The sequence below is a fragment of the Osmerus eperlanus genome, chromosome 4 (genome assembly GCF_963692335.1).
Source record: "Osmerus eperlanus chromosome 4, fOsmEpe2.1, whole genome shotgun sequence".
Lineage (NCBI taxonomy): Eukaryota > Metazoa > Chordata > Actinopteri > Osmeriformes > Osmeridae > Osmerus > Osmerus eperlanus.
Genome location: NC_085021.1, coordinates 8,375,560 through 8,395,968, shown reverse-complemented (window position 1 = coordinate 8,395,968; position 20,409 = coordinate 8,375,560). Strand labels below are relative to the sequence as shown.

At 46.1% G+C, this 20,409-nt stretch overlaps 2 protein-coding genes across 3 annotated transcripts; both read left to right on the top strand.

The window, feature by feature from the left end:
* The first annotated feature begins 159 nt into the window (after nucleotides 1-159).
* On the top strand, nucleotides 160-8,443 carry pfkma (phosphofructokinase, muscle a). Its single transcript, XM_062458571.1, has 22 exons — nucleotides 160-344; nucleotides 1,296-1,369; nucleotides 1,548-1,625; nucleotides 2,547-2,736; nucleotides 2,850-3,015; nucleotides 3,172-3,216; nucleotides 3,842-3,950; nucleotides 4,040-4,135; nucleotides 4,238-4,330; nucleotides 4,447-4,572; nucleotides 4,718-4,782; nucleotides 4,893-4,956; nucleotides 5,105-5,251; nucleotides 5,367-5,437; nucleotides 5,536-5,623; nucleotides 5,769-5,921; nucleotides 6,436-6,600; nucleotides 6,824-6,885; nucleotides 6,993-7,104; nucleotides 7,199-7,298; nucleotides 7,445-7,550; nucleotides 7,701-8,443. Exons 1-22 carry the CDS (start codon nucleotides 257-259, stop codon nucleotides 7,834-7,836), a joined length of 2,334 nt encoding a protein of 777 aa, XP_062314555.1. The 5' UTR covers nucleotides 160-256; the 3' UTR covers nucleotides 7,837-8,443.
* A 333-nt stretch (nucleotides 8,444-8,776) lies between these two features.
* Nucleotides 8,777-20,262, top strand: larp4aa (La ribonucleoprotein 4Aa). Of its 2 annotated transcripts, XM_062458566.1 has the most exons (17): nucleotides 8,777-9,322; nucleotides 11,687-11,813; nucleotides 11,909-12,064; nucleotides 12,191-12,278; nucleotides 12,516-12,652; nucleotides 12,777-12,880; nucleotides 13,041-13,151; nucleotides 13,260-13,313; nucleotides 13,407-13,616; nucleotides 13,787-13,890; nucleotides 14,129-14,170; nucleotides 15,744-15,938; nucleotides 16,348-16,399; nucleotides 16,578-16,736; nucleotides 17,084-17,214; nucleotides 17,409-17,634; nucleotides 17,769-20,262. In XM_062458566.1, exons 1-17 carry the CDS (start codon nucleotides 9,206-9,208, stop codon nucleotides 18,162-18,164), a joined length of 2,409 nt encoding a protein of 802 aa, XP_062314550.1. In that variant the 5' UTR covers nucleotides 8,777-9,205; the 3' UTR covers nucleotides 18,165-20,262. The 2 variants fall into 2 exon arrangements, with proteins under 2 accessions (XP_062314550.1, XP_062314551.1); XM_062458567.1 differs by lacking the exon at nucleotides 14,129-14,170 and having other exon boundaries at nucleotides 8,778-9,322.
* Nucleotides 20,263-20,409: the final 147 nt, after the last annotated feature.

Sequence of the window (20,409 nt, the reverse complement as noted above, 5' to 3'; positions counted from 1 at the left end):
TGTTTCACGTGACAGTAATCTTTTGTGCTTCTAAAGTGCAGCCTGCTGATGTATATTTAGTACAGTGTGCCTGCCTGCCTGCCTGCCAGCCTGCTTGTGGGGTGGGGGGCGGGGTGTTGTAAAAGGGTTGGTCCTATAAAGCCAGTGTCCCCACCAGCCTCTTGTCTGAGAAGCAGAGGGAATGAAGAGGTAGCAGGTCTCCTGGTTCCTCCTGTTTTTCTCCTCTTCTACCTGCTCATCGGGATCTCCTGGCAGCATGTCCACTGTTCCCCCTAGCATGGACCCCACCAAGATGGGGGTAGGGCGCTCCATCGCCGTGCTGACCTCCGGAGGCGATGCCCAAGGTATGAAGACCACAGCTGCTCAGTGGTCGTGTTTAGAATTTCCAGTGGTCATCTCAATTCAGTATTTTTCGTTTGCACTTTTTTTTAGAGATTTAACTGCTAGAGGGAATAGTTGGAGTACAGGTGACTGGATGGGATCTTAAGCCCCTTAGAGAACATGTGTGTGTGACAGTGTAGTAGTGAGGAAGTGAGGGCTTTGTTGTTCATTCTGACCAGGGTTTTAACAAATGACATGTATGTAGTGTTCTTTTCAAGCAAAGTTGTATATTTATTTTGTACTTAACCAGTTCTGAAGACAATTGATACTCTGTAGTTCATTTATATCTGACAACATCCCTATAATATTTGGCGACAGTTTACACGTAATTGGGTACCTGTTAAGAGTTGTAAAGGGTGATATGTTTGTATAACCACACATTGTGCTCGAACTACCATAGTAACCTGTTAGCTGTAACCACACATAGTATATGTAGTTTATTTTTGCCTGAGTTACATCACTGCTGCATATCACCCCCTAACCTTTTGATCTGAACTATTATGTCCCCCATATCTCACCCTTCGTTCCTCTGTTTCTCCTCTTTGCGCGCTAAGTATAGAGTCACTGACCTTTATCTGCAGTGACATGAAGGACAAGATCCAGTTCCCTTCCCCAGCTGCCCCTCTGTTGAAACTAAAGCCCAGTCTTGCTAGTTCCCCCAGAACACGGTCTGAATGTAAACAACTTGGCCTTTACGCTGGGCTGAAAACTATGCGGGTGACACCGTCCATGGGCGCCATGACAACCCTGTCTGTTTGGTCTACGGGGCTATTTTCGTATGATGTCACAAGATTGTGCCCTCTATATCAATTAGATGTGGTTGTGGTTTGATGCATGGCCAATGGATGGGCCTCACTGTGAGCCGGGTCTCATGTCTGTGATTGAAATATTTACTCTCCACATCTTTGTCCCAGGTATGAATGCGGCTGTGAGGGCCACAGTTCGAGTCGGCCTCTACACGGGAGCGAAAGTCTTCTTTGTTCATGAAGTAAAGCAGTACTAAAAACACATCGCATTTTACCTCACTGTTTACGACCCCCGAGCCACTCCACTGCTTCAAATAATACCCATTGTTGAAAATATATAGACATTCTGAGACTTCTATTCTGGTAGTAGTAAGTGATTGGAATGTCCAATTGATTATCTTTCCGTCCGTCTCATTCAAGGGCTACCAGGGGCTTGTGGACGGGGGGGTGAACATTCGCCCCGCAACATGGGAGAGTGTGTCCATGATGCTGCAATTGGTGAGGCCACGAACAAACCACTTCAACACATCTAACAGGCACATTGTCAAGGCACACACACTGCACTTACCGCATTGTAACTTTTGACACATTAGAATCTCAAGCTTAACGTACACACAGAAAGTAGTTTGCCCACATCTTGTTGGTCTTGCCCCTCAACAAGAAATTCTGTTAGTATAAATATAACAAAATATGGACAACCTGGATACTTGAAGCTTGTCATATACCTCTATAGGCATATTTTAACTATCCTTAGTAGCCACTCCCCTTCTTTAATAAACCCAATGAGAAGGCACCAGGAGTTAACTTATGATGTGTAAGGTGTTTAGTGCAAGAAAGATCTGGCTAGTATCTGAGATCTGATATTTGGTGATGAGTGGCTATGTTTAGCAGCTTAGCATGTACCATAACTGAACACCAGATGGATGGTGAAGTGTGAGGAGAGAGCATAAATATGCCAATGACAAACAGTCCGGCCAGCAGTACCATCCTCTGTGATCGGAGGCTGAAGAGGGGAAGGGAGCAGGCAGTAATCAAAGCTGACAGCCTCAGGGTATGGGAGGTGGGAAGATAGGCAGGTGCCCGGGGGAAAATCTTGTTTAAAGGACAACCGTCCAGTATTACCTGTATTAGGTTGTGTAACATTCTATCCCATACTGTGTCAATACAAACTCAATCAATTAATTAGAATTTGGAATGCAGTTTTCTGTTTCATGCTAAGACAGTTTAGGAATTCAGCGAACCAACTGTTCTAAATATGTCTATATGTTTCTGGTTTTGGAAGACACAAAATAAAGCTGTATTCTAGACAAAAAGAACGCAGAGATTCTTAGTTCTATCCTAGATTTAATCCAGGAAGCCGTCCAGGAAAACATTTCTGAGTGTGATTGGATGAGTGAGGCTCCAACCATCCTTCTCCAGGGCGGCACTGTTATCGGCAGTGCCCGTTGCACAGACTTCCAGACCAGAGAGGGCCGTATGCAGGCGGCAAACAACCTGGTCAAGCTGGGCATCACCAACCTGTGTGTGATCGGGGGCGACGGCAGTCTGACCGGCGCCAACAAGTTCAGGTGTGAGTGGAGCGAGCTGCTGCTTGACCTCGTGAGAGCCGGTGAGAGACAGGGAGGGCATGCTGGGGAAACAGCAACAAGACAATTTTACTGGTGAATTGGTGTACCGGTGCCTGAATGACTCCAAGTGACTTTATCCATGTTCCCTCTCCAGGTAAGATCACCGATGACCAGGCTAAGAGCTCCACACATCTCAACATTGTTGGCATGGTGGGCTCCATCGATAATGACTTCTGCGGCACCGACATGACAATCGGCACTGACTCCGCCCTGCACCGCATCATAGAGGTGGTGGACGCCATCACAACGACAGCCCAGAGGTGAATCACCACTCTGACACACAACGCAGCTCTTACAACTGACCAGTCTCCTTTTCATATGTGATTTTTAGAGGCAGGTTGTCCCTGTTTTTGCGTGTGTGTGGGGGGGGGGGGTTTAACTGACATTTCAAACTGATATTTCCCGTTTGCCCACAGCCACCAGAGGACCTTTATTCTGGAGGTGATGGGCAGACACTGTGGGTCAGTATATGAGTGTGACGTTTGTCTGAATAAAACTGGGTATTGGTATCAGGGGGGATGCCATTGCAAAATACCTGACACATACACAAATCTAAGAATATAGTTCCCCCACAAGTATCATGCTTACTACATAGGACACATGCTAATGCCATGCTGACATGTGTTATTGAATACATGAGCCGTGTATCAGGATGGACATATTGGAGTATGTTCAGACACTGTGAACTACACGTCTCAGCTGTGAACATATCTGTCTGTTACATGAGACTATGGGCTCTATCTTCGTTACTTAAACGCAACTGGCATTGAGCCACACAAACTTGGCCAACGATCAAAATGGGTGGAGACTTGTAGTTTGCTGGTGCAATTTACCCAATTAGCAGGTGGAACTGTGTTTATGTATGATTGTAATAATTTGGGGAAGGGGCATCCTTCCAGTCACATTTTTTGCAAAATATACACTCCTGTGCTGCATGGTGTGAGATTGTCTTCGCAGTGTTAGCTCAAAGGCAAAGTGATACATTGTAATCTTAACGCTTCAATCAAGTGAATTTTAGTAACTGCCACTGCACAGTTGTATTGTATTTGCATCTAAACTGTTTGTGACTCTGTTTGTTCTTTCCAGATACCTTGCCCTGGTAACAGCCCTGGCGTGCGGCGCTGACTGGGTCTTTATTCCTGAAATGCCTCCAGATGAGGGATGGGAGGATCATCTGTGTAGGAGACTGGCAAATGTACGTGTCACAAGCACACACACACACACACTTCCACAGTGAACGTCTGAGAAGCAGACTTGATGTTCCTTTGTGTCTGCGTCCCTTAGCAACGAGCCAGAGGCTGCCGCCTGAATGTGATCATTGTTGCTGAGGGAGCCATGAACAGGGACGGCAAGCCCATCACCTCTGAGAACATCAAGCAGGTACTCCCTTCTCTATCTCGGTTCAAGACGTTCAACGTACACTTCATACAGACTTGTGGAGTGAGTAGTGGGGCTGTTGGTAACAGCTTCCCTGGTCTGTAGCTGGTGACCAAGAAGCTGGGCTTTGACACTCGCACCACAGTCCTCGGACACGTGCAGAGAGGCGGCACTCCCTCTGCCTTCGACAGGATCCTGGTAGGTGCTGTTTCCCCACCTCATCATCTCTCTCTGCGTGTGCGCACCTGTTAGCGAGTGGTTGGGTCACGTGTGGGGGGCACATATCTGAGGGGTGTGTGTGTTGTGACCCTCAGGGCAGCAGGATGGGCGTTGAGGCAGTGATGGCTCTGCTGGAGGCCACCCCCGAGACCCCTGCCTGCGTGGTCAGCCTGTCAGGGAACCAGGCCATCAGGCTTCCCCTCATGGAGTGCGTGCAAGTGGTGAGCGAGCATGCGGTCTCTGTGTGAGACCTGCTCACCTGACCGTTCTTCTTCCAGAGCTGGCTCTTCGTATTCCCTAGAGGGCTGGTTACAGAATCAGTATCATTCGTACTTTTCTCCCTCTCCTTCTCTCCTTCTCCGATAGACAAAGGATGTGACTTCTGCCATGGCTGAAGGTCGATTTGAAGACGCTATTAAGCTCAGGGGAAAGTAAGATGGAAACTGTTTATCGTCGGTACCTGCGCTGTCCAGTTCTAGTTCAAGTTCCAGATAAGGTCCACAGTCCACCAACACAGATCCATTTTATGTGTTATTTGCAGGAGTTTTGAGAATAACTGGAATACATACAAACTGCTGGCTCACATCAACCCCCCTGATACCAAGGTAGGCTATAGTCACTGCTGTACAGTACACAGGACACAGTTTAGGAAGTACACAACATTTCAATACTATTCAATAAAGAAAATAGAACCACAATGAGACTTCCTCAGTGTTTTGTATTGTCACGACTTCCCCACCTGACCTCCACCAGAGCAACATCAACGTGGCCATCCTTAACGTCGGGGCCCCCTGCGCCGGTATGAACGCTGCCGTCCGCTCCGCTGTCAGGATGGGCATCATCCAGGGCCACAACATGCTGGCCGTGCACGACGGCTTCGAGGGCCTCGCTCACGGACAGGTCGGTCATCCACCTTTCTTCCTCCTCTGAATGTAGACTTTGAGCTGTACTGAGGAATGGTAGAACCATCTAGCAAATGGCTTCAGATGAATACATTTCTTGTCTATCCCCTCAGATTGAGCCCATTGCCTGGACTGCAGTCAGTGGCTGGACTGGAAAGGGGGGATCTGAGCTGGGAACCAAGCGGTAAGATCAGGGATCTCTTGGTTTAGCATTAACAACACTCAAGAAGAAGAAGAACAGGCTCTCTTGTTTGACACACAATCTCTTCTTCCCATGTCTAGCTTGCTGCCCTCTAAGATGATTGAGGACATCAGCCTGAATATCGCTAAGTTCAACATCCATGCTCTGGTGATAATTGGTGGTTTTGAGGTGAGAGTGGCAGGTTCTCCCAGGTTCTTCCATTGTGGTTGGTGTCTCTCATTGACAAAGTTCACGTCGACCACCACGTAGAGCCCTGCACCATAGGTCCACCAATGTCACCATGCTCCTTTTTCTCTCTCCATCACCCGTGCAGGCGTATGTGGGTGGCCTGGAGATGGTGCAGGCCAGGGAGAAGTACGAGGAGCTGTGCATTCCCATGGTGGTCATCCCCGCCACCGTCTCCAACAACGTCCCTGGCTCCGACTTCAGTGTTGGCGCCGACACGGCCCTGAACACCATCGTTGAGGTAGTCTTGCCCTGATTAACCACTATGCATCTACAACTGTGGCTTTTACACTTTTAAACATTTTTTACCTTTTGTTGGTGCATCTGTAATAACAAGAATACAAGCACTGATGAGTTCATTAATAGAAAACAACAAGGTAGACCAGGGAAGACCTAATGGACTATTAGAGGATGCTGTCTACTGTATTGGTGATAAAGGCCCTGCTGATTAGCCAGTGTGTATGGAAATACCCTCAAATTCTCTTTTCCTGTCTGTACTTAAAGTTAATGGTCATGGTGGCCTGTTTCACTGAAAGTGTGGCAGCAAAGAACCAACATAACGTGTGTGTCACACACTGTCCAAAGGCTTTTGAGGCTCACTGCAGGTCATATGTAATAGAGGCTTCCCCTGCAACACCAAATGCAGGGGAAGCCTGCCATTCAAATATCATTCCAACTGTCAATGTTGTTTTTGAATTCCTGTTTGACTAACCTCTCATCCACCCCCCCCCCCCCCCCCCGCCACTTACTTGTAGACTTGTGACAGGATCAAGCAGTCTGCAGCTGGCACCAAGAGGAGGGTGTTCATCATTGAGACCATGGGGGGTCACTGTGGATACCTGGCCACCATGGCAGGGCTGGCGGCAGGAGCCGACGCTGCATACATCTACGAGGATAAATTTGGCATCAGAGACCTGGAGGTGAGTTGAGGAGGAAGACATGTCCCCCCTGTAACTAAGAGAGTTATCCTCCCTGATTTTGATATGCCTTATACATAGCAAGAGATGATTGGGTTCTGCAAGTCAGGTGGGAACAGTCAGGTTAGAAATGTTGTTGGTACTTTTCCATTCATCAATGGCTAGTACAACTGCATAAACTGGAAGCGTCGCCACTGCGATGTGTAATCGTCCCACCGGTTTTCAGGCAAATGTCGAGCATTTGGTTGAGAAGATGAAGACGACAGTGAAGAGAGGCTTGATTCTCAGGTGAGTTTCACAAACACTCATCCGTGCACACTCAGACACACATTTGTACATCTGGTATATTTACATGTCCTCAAGCCCATACATTATTTGGGATTTTTACTGGACAGGAATGAGAGCTGCAATCCCAACTACACAACTGACTTCATCTTCAACCTGTATTCTGAAGAGGGAAAGGGCGTGTTCGACTGCCGCAAGAATGTCCTGGGACACATGCAACAAGTCTGTTATAGTTTCAAGAGAAATAATAAAATTGTGTTCCCAACAGTGAATTTTCATGCCAGAACTAAATGTAAAAATATATATATTTTACCAGGGTGGTACTCCAACACCTTTCGACAGGACCTTTGGAACAAAGATGGGAGCAAAGTCTGTCCTGTGGCTGACTGATAAACTGAAGGAGTGTTACCGCCATGGTGTGTCCCCAAAAACAAATAGCCACAAATCTGTCTCCAGTTCAATAACTGAAAATGTTGATTACCTTTTTATGACTATATAATTCATTTCAGCGCTTAGCCCTCACACCTTTACTGGAGAACTGACTCCATGTCCTGTCCTACAGGTCGTATTTTCGCCAACACACCTGACTCTGCCTGTATGTTGGGGATGAAAAAGAGATCACTGACCTTCCAGCCTCTAACCGAGCTGAAGGATCATACCGACTTTGAGTAAGACCCCAAAGAACTCTCTCATATGTTGTGTACGCATGCCTGTGAGGCCAGAAATACAGATTCAGTGGATGAATCACCAGTGGAAATGTTAACCGTGCCACACCGTTCCTTTGAACACCAACTCTTTCCCCCTCCGATGTCCCCCAGGCACCGCATCCCAAAGACGGAGTGGTGGTTGAAGCTGAGGCCCATCATGAAGATCCTGGCCAAGTACAACGTCAGCCTAGACACCACTGAGCATGCCCACATGGAGCATGTGATCAAGAAGAGAGTCCAGCCGTGAAGGCCTTGCCAGTGAAGAAGGAAGCTGCTCCACCCAAGGAGACGGACGAAGATTTATAACTTTCCTGTTGTCATTGTAGATATGCACCTTTCTATGCATTTGTTTAGCAGAAGATTTTTGACGATGTGTGTTTTCTGCCTGGCCTCATCTGTGTTTGTCTTGGAAATGCTGCTACTTTCCACTTCATAACTCATCTGCTTGGATTCTTTTACTTTTTTTCTAATTTACTCCAGAATTAATTTGCTCTGCGCGCTGTGGAAAGTGTCTAGGATTTAGGCTTTTGTAGACGTCAACTGAATTAGAAGTTTAAGAATGGGTCTTGTGCATGAAATCCTCTGTTTTACTGTCAGAGACCAAACACATGCTAAATCAGAGTGTGTAGAAGGAGAACCACTCCATTTGCAGGAAAGGTCGTCTTTACAAATGCCCCACACCCTCATATGACATCATGACCTTCACAAGAACAGACACGCCCCCATTCACATGGATGGAGCTGAAGTGAAGAGAATCCTCTGCTTTAAGTTCCTTGGTGTGTTCATCAACGAGAGACTATCATCTGGGTCCTGTGTTGAATGTGAAGATAAGTAAATAAATATGTCCAAAAGGCTGGGGTCATCCATTTATTCAGGTAAAAATTAAATGACAGATTTTAGCCAATCCCATGTACACTGAAAATCCAGAAACCAGCACTGATTCTGCAACAAAAGTTGGAAAGGAACTACAATTTGGAAATAATATCATAGGCTTAATTTTGTATTTATTTAAACATAATTACACTGTGCTTTACACATTTTTCTTATGTTCTTTGTACTTGCATGTGCCTGTTTTTACTCAAAGTTATTGGAACATCAATGAAAAGAGATTGATTCTCGCAGTCTCTGGATAAACGGAAGCGGAAGAAAAGGGTTTCATGGGGCATTTAGTGCCCGCACTGCTAGCTGGGATGTTGGTGGACTACCAATGTCTGCCTGCGCTTAGGAAAGGTGCGTGTCCCCAGTGTCCGCTTCGGTCGCCCGGTTAGGAATGCGCCTCACGGCTTTGACGCAAGTTGAAATATCTGATGAGACATTATAGAGTACGGTGATATAACATGAGTTGCACATTGCCTTTATTTTTGAATTTAGTGTATTGACTTCCGAGTTTGATTAATTACACTAGACGTCGATTCATAGCTAGGTAGCAAGCTTTCTTGCTAGCCCTGGCTACTTAGCAGCTAGCTAGCAATCTAGCTTACTGTGTTGGTTAAACAAGTCTAGCAGGAGATAACTGGATAGATTGCTGAACCCAGCCGGCACTTTGGTAAAAGGAGTTGGTGGCACGCGGAGGGTCGGGAGAACACGACGGGGTAGACGTGACCCAGGGGCGGCCGATGAGTTCGGACCAGGGCGGAGAGCCGCCGCTGTTGCAGGAGGAGGCTGATCCGGGACCGAAGACCAGTGGGAAGGACAAAACACCACCTGGGATCGGTGGAGGGTCAGGCGGCATGGTGAGTTGCGGCCTATAGTCACGTAGCAAGCTAGCTTGGCTTGCTGCTTTGCTAACACCGTTGCTAGCTAGCACGATAACTCGTTTCAACTTCTACCATCGCACCACATTCAGGTTCTGTTCTTACCAGCGCTTTGAATCATTGCCAACACTATACAAATGTATGGGCATCTATTCTGCTTAGATGCTCTACTATTACACGTGCGCTACTAGTTGGTTAGCCACCAGGGTTCCATACATCTTTTTAGCGTTAGCATAACAAGTTGCTAGTTGCAACCTTGGTTCAGTAGAACTAGACTAGTCTGGTTAACTACTGGTAACGCGTTCGCTAGCTATCTCATCCAACGTGCTAATCGGGCGTTAGCCAAAGGGCGCTAGTCTGTCTCTGCCTGTGCACAGCTGTCATCAATAAATTTAGCTCTAGTCTACTCGTGCTAGCAAGCTATCCAATTTAGCAGTGTGCTGAGTAATCATTATAGCTAGACTAGCTACTGTACAGTACTTTAAGTTGTGAGAAGTGTTTAGCCATTTGGTTGGTGGGCTGTTAATGGGAATCACGCAGGGGCTCTAAGTTCGGAGCCATGTAACTACACAGCCACTCAATCTTACATGATTTAAATCATGTACCTTGCTAACCGGTGTAGAGCTAGTTGATTACCGAGAAATTGTTTAGAGCAGACCTTTGACTGCCGCTAGCTAAGTAGCTAGCATATATAATATGCGTTGCAATTGCCTGGCTGGCCTTTGCAGCGCAGTCAGCTGACTTGGCTTCCAAGATATATGGCTAGCTTAGCACAGGATCTAGCAGATGTTACAGCTGGCTAACTCGTGCGTCTAGGCACACCTTCTGTGGTTATCATGTGAATAAATGTCCAACACAGCCACTCAGACAGGCAACCAATGTGGTGAACTCGCTTTGGGTGAAAATTGAGTTATATGTACAATGTACATGTTAATTAAATGTCGAGTTGTGACAGCTGTTGTTGTCAGACCGTATACTCATTTCGAGGTAACGGGGTGGATCTTTGTAGCAGGTGGTGTCGGCTGTGGACCAGTGTCCTGAGCAATCATCAAACCCAATGTGTACCATTTTCATGCACAAAAAAATAATACATCACTTTTGCAGTAGATTTTATGTTTTGTACGTACATTTTTGAACCTTTTTAAAGTCCAATACATGAATTATTCAGGACTGTTTAACATTTAGCGTCTCCAATTTGGTCCTATGGAGGACTAAAGGGGTTGGGGATTTTTGCAGCCACGTGACATGCTACTGTGTTTCTGTAGTCAGTATGTTTAATGGTTAACTGAGCTATATCGTAGCACACCTCTACATATTGTATGTTTTTAAGCCACATATGTACACCCAAACACGTTCAGTGAGTGTATTAATAGCATTTGAGCCACCTTGAATCTTGTGTAGCTGAACCTTTGGGTCAATGCCAGACCATTGCTTGTGTAAAACAACTTAAGCATTGTTATGACTCCTCGCTAAAGGCTTATCTTTTGGTAATGGCGAGAAGCAGTCTGCATTGAAAAGGGCTTGTCCATGCCTTCAATGTTCTGCTTGGAACTGTAGATTGGCAATTTGTCCTCCAACTATAATGCTGGATTTGGATTTGCGGTAACTATGCACTCTTTTTGCAAACATGTATCTGACATCCCATAATGCAGGCATGGTTATGCAATGGCACTGCATGTGTGTTCATACTTATCATTCTTCCCGTAGCTCGCTGTATACTATATGTTAGTATGTCGATTGTAATGAAGTCGTTGGAAGATTTAGTTATGTACGAGAATCAGTGTTCAAACAACTTTGTTTTTGTTTTGTTTTTTGCTTAAAAACATCACACTGTACAATAAAATTACATCAATTTGAGTTTTGTTTTTTGTCATTTATGCATACTAACTATTGACACCCTTAATGTGCTATTTACTAGTTTGAAGTTTCTGTTTGTGTAACTGGTGTCATCGCAATGTCAGCATCCCCTTCCTCCCCTTCTGCTCACTGCTGGGGTTGAATTAGGGCCTCAAAAATACATCTTTAGCCAGCTACGCCACCTTAAGACTAGGTCTAAGATGAGGTGGGTGTTATTTATACTGAGGGGGGAGTTGGCCGGTTACACTCGGTTACACTTGCAAAATGTTTTTCAGCTCTTTGTGATGGAAACAAATTGTGATTGAATTGTTGTTACTCTGGTATGTTGTTACTCTGGTGGCAATGAGTTCAGCCAGGATTCAACGTAGCATTTTCATAATTATTTTCCTACTAAAAGCTGTGCCTTTTTAAGTTCCGTTTGATAAACTCGTAACATAGTCCAATGGCTTCGTCAACTTCTTTGTCATGGTTTATCTCTTGTTGAAGGTCACCTCCAAGGGCGCAGGTCTGAACCCCAATGCCAAGGTGTGGCAGGAGATGCCTGTGGCTGCCAGCGAGGCTCCTGCTGAGGCAGACGATGGCTCCCAGTGGCCCCAGGCCGACATCACAGAGGGTGACAAGACCCAGACAACTTTGAACTTTACAGCTCCACCAAAAATGTTATGAACTCAATAATTGGTATTCATCAGTGACACTCTTGTGCTCCAGGTTATTCTGAGACTTCCCCTGCTGTATGTAAACCATACCCAGTCTGCGTCCTCCCCCTCGAGGAGGCTAGCCCTGCGGCGGCGGCTGCAGAGGTCGCTGTGAACGGCATGGATCCTTCAGACCCAGGGTTCCCCCCTGCTGACGTCACCACCGCAGGTCAGTCACATTTCACGTCCTGACCTCAGTATGAATGGCAAAACTGCGGCACAAAGGACTACAATTCCCTCGTTACTGCGTGTTCCTTTAATATAGTTAACAGATGTTTGTTCTTTTTCTTTTAAGTGGTCTCCAAGATGACGGCCGAGCAGCCCCTCCCCTCAGAGAACCTGCGGGAGGTACTCAAGAAAGAGCTGGAGTTCTACTTCTCTAGGTGAGTCTCCTATAAATGCATATAAATAGAGGGTATGGCAAGATAGACCTTATTCCCCATGCTTTATAATACTCACCTGTGTTACCCCACATTTTTGATTTGCGTAAAGAAGAATATAGTATTCTCAGTATGACCTTGTAAGGCTTTGGAATTTGATTTGAGACATCTTCATAAAACGTGTGATAGACTTGCGACCGTTTTGGTTTGGTTTGCTTATCTGCTTTCCTTGTGCTCTAGGGAGAACCTGTCCAAGGACCTGTACCTAATGTCCCAGATGGACAGTGACCAGTTTGTCCCCATCTGGACCATCGCCAGCATGGAAGGCATCAAGGCCCACACCACTGACATGGACCTCATCTTGGACGTGTTGAGATGTAGGTGACATTTTTGATTGAGGGAGCAAAGGGTATGTAGGTAGGCAACCACGCATGATCGTGGTCAAACTGGGTGCACGTGACGTTGCATAGTGCTGATCAAACCCGCTTTTGTCCCCCTCAGCCTCTCCGATGGTACAGGTGGATGAGAAGGGAGAGAAGGTCCGTCCCAATCACAAGCGTTGCATCATCATCCTGAGGGAGGTTCCTGAGACGACGCCCGTGGAGGTAACACTCAAGTCTACAGCTGTCCTCGTGGGCTTTTATGACCTCAAGTATTTCAATCTGGCATTTCAAAGGAGGAAGGATTTTCTTTGAGGTGACTAATAAACCATATTTAGATTTGAATGTCCATAGTTAAAACGGATTTGTTTTTCCATTTCAACAGGAAGTGGAGGCCCTCTTTAAAAATGACAACTGTCCGAAGGTGATAAGTGTGGAATTTGCGCACAACAATAACTGGTACATCACATTCCAATCAGACACGGATGCTCAACAGGTAAACAAAAAACAACATAATTACACGCCCAAAGCTGTAATGCACAGTGGATTTGAAGAGTCAATATAGCCTCGATAACATACTCATGAAGAACTGCTTTCCTTCCAGGCGCACCGATACTTAAGAGAGGAAGTAAAAACATTTCAGGGAAAACCCATCATGGTGAGTTGCTTCACACCCTTAATTGTTGCAGTGTCGTTCTCTGCTAATTCTTCATTCTCACTCTTTTAAAACACATTTGTTTCCCACCCTCAGGCAAGAATAAAGGCCATCAACACGTTCTTTGCTAAGAATGGCTACCGTAGCATGGACAGCAGCATGTACGCCCAGCAGACACAGACCCAGTCCCAGTACAGTTCACCTCTCTACATGCAGCCCGTCTACCCTCAGCAGCAGTATCCTGTCTACGGCATCGTCCCCCCCACCTGGACAACCTCCCCAGCACCCTACTTTGAGACCCCCCTGGTAAGCAAGCAAGTCTATGGCAAATTAGTGACAAACGTGGATAACTGCAGAACCTTTCAAAGCACACGTCTAGATAAAAAGGAATTGGGGGAACTCATTTGCCCGGACAGGTTTTTTGAGATGTACTTTGCCGTAGAACAAGCATCATTGCGGTATTTCTTCCTCCCCAGGCACCGTTTCCGAACAGTGGCTTTGTCAACGGGTTCAACTCTCCCGGGCACTACAAAACGGGCTCGAACTCTCTCAATATCTCTCGGCCCTTCAACAGAAACCGGTAGGTTTTGAACGCAGCGGCTCAGCGTGTTGCGCAGATCTTGATGTGGTACTTTGTAGAAACGTAACCATTGTGAACAATGGTCTGTGTGTCCTGCTGGAGTGGTGCTAGATGCTGCATGCTCCCAGTGTACTGTGTCTCACAGGATTCATTCATGGGTTCTTCCAGAGATATTGTAACCTTTGCTCTGTTGGGAACTGAAAGCTCTTCACTCGCTGTCTTCTTACTGTCCCAACAGTGTCCCCCTCTATTCAAGAAAGAATGTAATAAATGCCTTCAGGTATAACCCTTCTATACAATCAGCTTCACTGCTACCCCCATTCCTAAATCCATAAAGGGTCCCATGCCACTTGCCAAGCAATACGTTTGAATGATTTTTAAGTTAATTACTATAATATAATATACAAGTTTGTCAGGTAAGTTATTGATAAATAACCCGTTTTGGCCTATAAGGAAGCTTTCAGTCATTGTCTTGGAAGTAACTGTAATGCCTACTACCTTGCTTTGAAAACAGTGACCCCCCCCCCATCTTTTCACTGCATTATGATTTTTTTTTATCACTTCATCACTGCTTTCTTGATTTTGTATGAATGGTTATGTTGCCTCAGCCTTATTTGGTAAAGGTGTCAATTTGGCCAAAGAAACATGATACAGTGAGAGATGAGGAGACTATCATAACCTTCTTACACCCTGACGTAAGAAGTTTCTAACTGAATAAATCAGCTTGGAATTTGTCAGAGACCGGCATATGCTGTCAAACATGCCAAGGCCATGTCAGACTTTATTAGATTGTGTTGTACGAAGAGGGAATGTGGGCAGTGGGGACAAATTGGTTTAGTTTCTCCTCCCCTTCCCTCTTCTCTTCCTGCTGTATTCACTACATCTCTGAGGACTGCCTTATTGATCTGAAGGTGCCAGATGAAGGAAGGGATAATTAAGACAGCATACCACCCATTTTGTTTTCTCTGGCTTTGTCACCCCTGGCAAAAGTCGTCATTATAATCAGCTTGTCATGAAAAGGGGGCTGCTCCCTGACACATTTCCCATTTAAAGGTTTATTTTTAGATGCTGGTTTGACAACTAACTTTCACAAGCACCAATGCTCCCTGATGGCTCTGTTCAATTATTTAAGAAGCAAACTGTCCTAGCAGATGTCCTAGCAGATGACCTAGCCACTTATCAAGATGCTTGGAGATCTGTCGCAGGGGTCTCTACCCTGCTCCTGGAGAGCCACCTGCTCCAGCACTAATCAAGCACACCTGATTCTAATAATTAGCTGGTTGATTAGGTAACTAGTGTTGAATCAGGTCAAACGAGTGAGGTTGGTGCAAAAAACAGGCAGGTAGCTTTCCAGGAAAAGGGTTAGAGACCCCTGGAGTCTTATGCGTTGACGAGTCTTAACACCACGGTAGAAGCTTAACCCTTGTGCTGCCTTCGGTGTCACATGACCCAAAGGTTCATAACGAACCATCGTTGTGTTTACCCAATACAAAAGCAAATAAAAAATAATTTTATTTTAACCTTCGCAATGTAGGGGGTCTGAGACAGCCCAACGGTTAAAAGAAAATGCTTTACTTTGTTTTTTGATGTGGTAAAGTTGTTGCAATACGACGGTGGGTCACAACAACTGATGGGTCACAATGACCCGAAGATAACACAAGGGTTAAAGGAAATGCCCCTTGGCACATCAGTTGCATGTCGCCACATTTGTACAACAGACACTACAAGTCTACTAAGTCTTCCTTGGCACACCCCGCATTCATGCTGTGCCTGTGTGAACATCGAAGCCTACAACGTGTAGGCGAGCTCCAGGCACGTCGTCACACCCTTCCCTCCTCGCCCCCCCCCAACAGAAACCATGTGAAGCCCCAGATGAGGTCAGGCGAGGTGGGCCCTGCGGCTGCGACCCCCCAGGAGAGCCTGACCGGCCTCCGCAGCCCCCAGCCCCCCAGCAACCCGGCCTCGGTACAGGCCCCCACCGACATGAACGCAGCCTTCCCGCACCTCTCATCGGACCCCACTGACGACGGCATGGCTGGGCGTGGAAGGTAAAGCCACCTGGCTCCCCGATTCAGGCTTTTCTGCAAAGTTGTTGTTTTGAAATGCAACTCTACTCCCTTAGACAGCCCTTGATGGACCCGATGATGAGAACATACTGCGCATAGAGGGAAAGGCAGGCGGTGGAGGGGAATGGCTTTGGGTTTTCTCTCTTCTCTCCATAATCTCCCCTGTAACCCCCCCCCCCCCCATCTCCTCCTCCTTCTCCCTCCCCCTAAGCTATGATCCTCCACGCCTGCCCCCGATGAGCGCCAAGATTATGAGATCTGAGGGTCTTGGCTAGCGGTTCGGGCTGCGCCTCAAGCCTACTTACCACCTGCCCTGCAACACACCAGGGTTTATCCAGGTGTAAGGACCTTGACTCCACCTGTATGCGCCTCCTTTTTCTTCCCACTATAGGAGGAGTACCTACAGAGGCACCCGGAGGAGGAGAGAGGACGAGCGCATCCCGGTAGCTACACATCTAGTCTTCTGTTAGATTAGAATTGACTATCATCACACTCGTCAGTGGAGAACGCAACATTCTGGCCTACATGAGGCCCAAATAAACAAACGTACCTGCCTGATATTTCCGACATCTCCTGTGCCCTGACTCTCACTACCCCCCCCTCCTCCCTTGCCCTTTTCAGAGGCCCACACCCCTGGCTGAGGTGAAGCTTTCACCCCCCAAGTTTGACCTGGCTGCGACCAACTTCCCCCCTCTGCCTGGCAGTGTGGTCAGCACACAGGGGGAGCCCGTTCTGGAAAACCGAATGTCTGACGTAGTGCGCGGTCTGAACAAGGACAAGGTAAGACATGCTAATCAGCTGTCAGCCCCCGAAATCACCACACCAATCACCATTTCAGGATTTTTTCTATGCGTTTTCTAGCTTTCATGTTTTAGTTTGAACATTTAGTTAGAAGAGATTCTAAGTTTTCTGCAAATGGATAATATCCACAATGTGTATGTATTTATGTTTTTAATATTGTCACACAACATTTATTCTTACAACTTCTGGCTTTTTCATGCGAGATGTCCTGCCGGTGATCAAGAAGTGAAACCTTAAGATATAAATGAGATCACCCATTTAGTGTTAGCGCAACCACTCCTGAGTCACTAGTTTAGTTCCATGAACGTCTGGTCTGTGTTCCGTAGCAGACGGAACAAGCCAGTAAGGAAGCCAGTGCACACGTTGCCCCGGCCCCAGAGGAAACTGCACCTGTTTCCAGTCTTGCTCAGCCTGTAGCCAAACCTGCTGCACAGCCCCATGGACCACCCGCCCCCAGGTAAGACCCTGTAAACCAGTACTGCTCACTGCCATTTTTTTTCCTCAAATTGGCAATAGCGAGGATTGCTTTTAGGTTTGCTTTACTGGGATCAATTTGAGCCGTGTCACTGAATTAGCACCAAGTGCCTTTTAGAAGGCCGGTTCCCATACCCAAGGAGTTGATCTGGGACTAATGACCTTCCTGTCCTTCAGTGTGACCCATCATGAGAAGAAAGTGGAGCGAGCCGAGCCCCCCGCCCCCAAGGTGGCCCAGCAGTCAGCCCCGCCTCCCACCACGCCCAACCCACCCTCTTCCACGCAGCCCCTACCTGGTCCTAAGCCTCAACCCAGTGTCGTGTCGTCCTCACAAGCTGCTGCGAGCACCAGCGCCTCCAGCACCACCAGCACCTCCACCACCACTGCCCCCATCCCTGTAATGGTAAGACATGGCAGTTGCAAAATGTAATGTTATTTACAAAGAAACTGTCAAACAATCATGCTCTTTTCCTTGACTGATTTTTTGGGGTTCTTTTCAGAGCCCTAAATAACTTTCTTCATTTTTTTCTCTTGCAGGAGCCCCGCAAGCTCAGCTATGCCGAGGTTTGCCAGCGACCACCCAAGGACTACCCTCCCCCAGCTTCCGCCCAGGCCCCGTCCCCCTCCGGCAGCGCGGCAGGCCAGCCCCTGCGGGAGCTGCGCGTCAACAAGGCCGAGGAGCCCGGCTCCAGCAGCGGGAGCAGCCCTGGAGACAGGCAGGACAAGACCCACGAGCGAGAGGGGGGCTGGGAGTGCAAAGAGAGCCGGCCCCCACGCGACTCCCAAGGTTACCGCAGCAACGGACCCCGAGGCAGTGGGGGCCTCAAGTTCCGCGAACAGAGACGCCCCCCACCGGCCCGGCGCAGCTCCCCCCAGGGGGGCCCCAGACACACTGGCAAAGAGCAGAATATTCCCCCAGCATTGCCAAAGTAAAACTCCATATGATTGAGGAAAAAGAAAAAAAAAGAAATGTATGAAAATATATATATATATATAAATATATAAAAAATGAATTACATATAAAAGCAACAACCTTAATGGTAGCCACCTCTCACCCCTGGGACATGTCCAAAGAAAAGCTTTTGCAATGACAATAATGAAACAGAGTGGGACATCCGGGAAAAATGGGCAACAACATGCCATCGAATGAAGTGAACTTTCACAGAGGAGTTGAAAAGGAAACAAAAACAAAAAAGTATCATCTGAAGCCTCAATTCTTTTCCGAGTTTCAAATCAGTGATTTCTGAGGAGGCAATTTCCTTTCAACTCTGCCTGAGAGAGGTGGGACACTGGCCCTGTAACGGCCCTCTACCCTTTTTAAAGAATAGATGTTGGTCTGCAAGGAACATATGCACTAAGAAGAAAAGAACATGCATATATGTCATGTACATATACAAAGATATCACTAACACGCAATGAGACATCCTTTCTGTTTTTCTCTTGCTCGTGTGCTTGATTTTGCAAAAATGGGAAAGGGTTACCTGATGTCTGTATATGCATTGATTGTGAAGCAAGCAGATGTATGTGCTCCAGTTTTCTGTTGCACTGATGACAATAATTCTTTCTTTCATGAAGTCGCTAATTGTAAGTACATGCATTTAGAATCATTGTCCTGAAATTGGGCAGATTGGGTCCTCTAATGTATATTCATGAAATGTGTCATGCTGAAATTTGGAGCCTGGTTAATGACCTGCTCACATCTGTCAGAATTGCAACTAATGGCGATTCAACCACAGTTCTATCTGTGGTTTGCAGAGATGATGTTTTAAGCAGCGATCTACTTGGGGCAGATCGCATTGGTCACTTAACCATGCATTACCCTGATCCAAAGCTGTGTATTTTTAAGTTGAGTCATCTCTGGTACCTTTCCTGATGTTTCTGGGGCCCCCACCCAGAGGATTCAAAACATGCTTATTCTGATTCAGTCAAGCTCTCGGTTTACAACCCATTTTTATAAATGGGGATTAGATTTATGGTCAGACATGACTGTGTGTTGTGCTTGGCAATATCCATCATAACAGGACATCCAGGATCAGTACAATTTATTTTCCTTTTTTTTTATTATAATGGTGGTATAGTATCAGATGTAGACTTAAAAGTGCTGATAGCTGAGAGATGGATAGCTCTACTCATTTGGCAGCCAAGTAAAGGGTTAAAAATATCAGACCATTTCCATGTGCTATGTGCCAGCTGTCTATGATCATAGCGGACTTGATAGGTTGAGTTGTCAATGAGGTCAGCTAAGTAATGTAGTCGTGGTAAAATGGGACTTTAAAACTGTAGGGGAGTAGTTGCCTGTGCTATAGTGTATTAACCCTTAACTAGCGGTGTCTGAGAATGTATTTGTTCTAGTGCTGAACAACTTCCAGGGCGAGGCATTTGTCAAAAACAGGTATCCACCACAGTTTGTTTGTTTGTTTTTTGCTTTTTTTAGGGTGAGTTTGCCGTTTAAATTTCAACAAAGACAGATTGACCTACTATTGAAGTTTGACTCGTTATGTATTGCTTTTAAAATTGTATTTATTTTAATCCTACAGTGCAACGCTTTTCCAATCTTGGTAGGCTGGTTTCCCCAAAGTTGTGTGAAATCGCATTGGCAAAGAATCACGCATATGACATTTGTATATTGTTTGAGTTTTCCGCTGAGAATACTTGATGCATTGACTTTCGGTTTAGTAATGCAGCAAATGAGTAACCAATCACTGGGGCTGTTTTGTTTTTCATTAATGAGTATGAGCAGCTAGTGATCTAGTGTAATGAAATAAATGCACTAACTTGTTAAAAAGAATCTTACTCTTGAGTAATGTGAAATAATTTTAGAAACATACAGTAACGATATTGATGTTGACAAGCTTGCAAAAATCTACAGGAATAGCTTCTTTTTTTTTCTCCATAATGTTTGGGTTATTTTCTGTTTATTTTTGGGTTGGGTGCAAAAGAGGATATAGTAATGGATTGATTTTAAGTGTTTGAGACACTAAGTTCTAGAACTGTATGAAATGTCACAAAAAAATAAATTATTTTGATTTGGCTACTGTGTCACATATTTTATGCATGAATACTTAGGAAACTTGATTTTTTGGGGGGGAACAGTAGTATTGTCGGACGGGAGTAACATTACATACGGGATAACAAGTTATCTTAACACCCCAAGTTACCTAACCCATGTGGACTACCT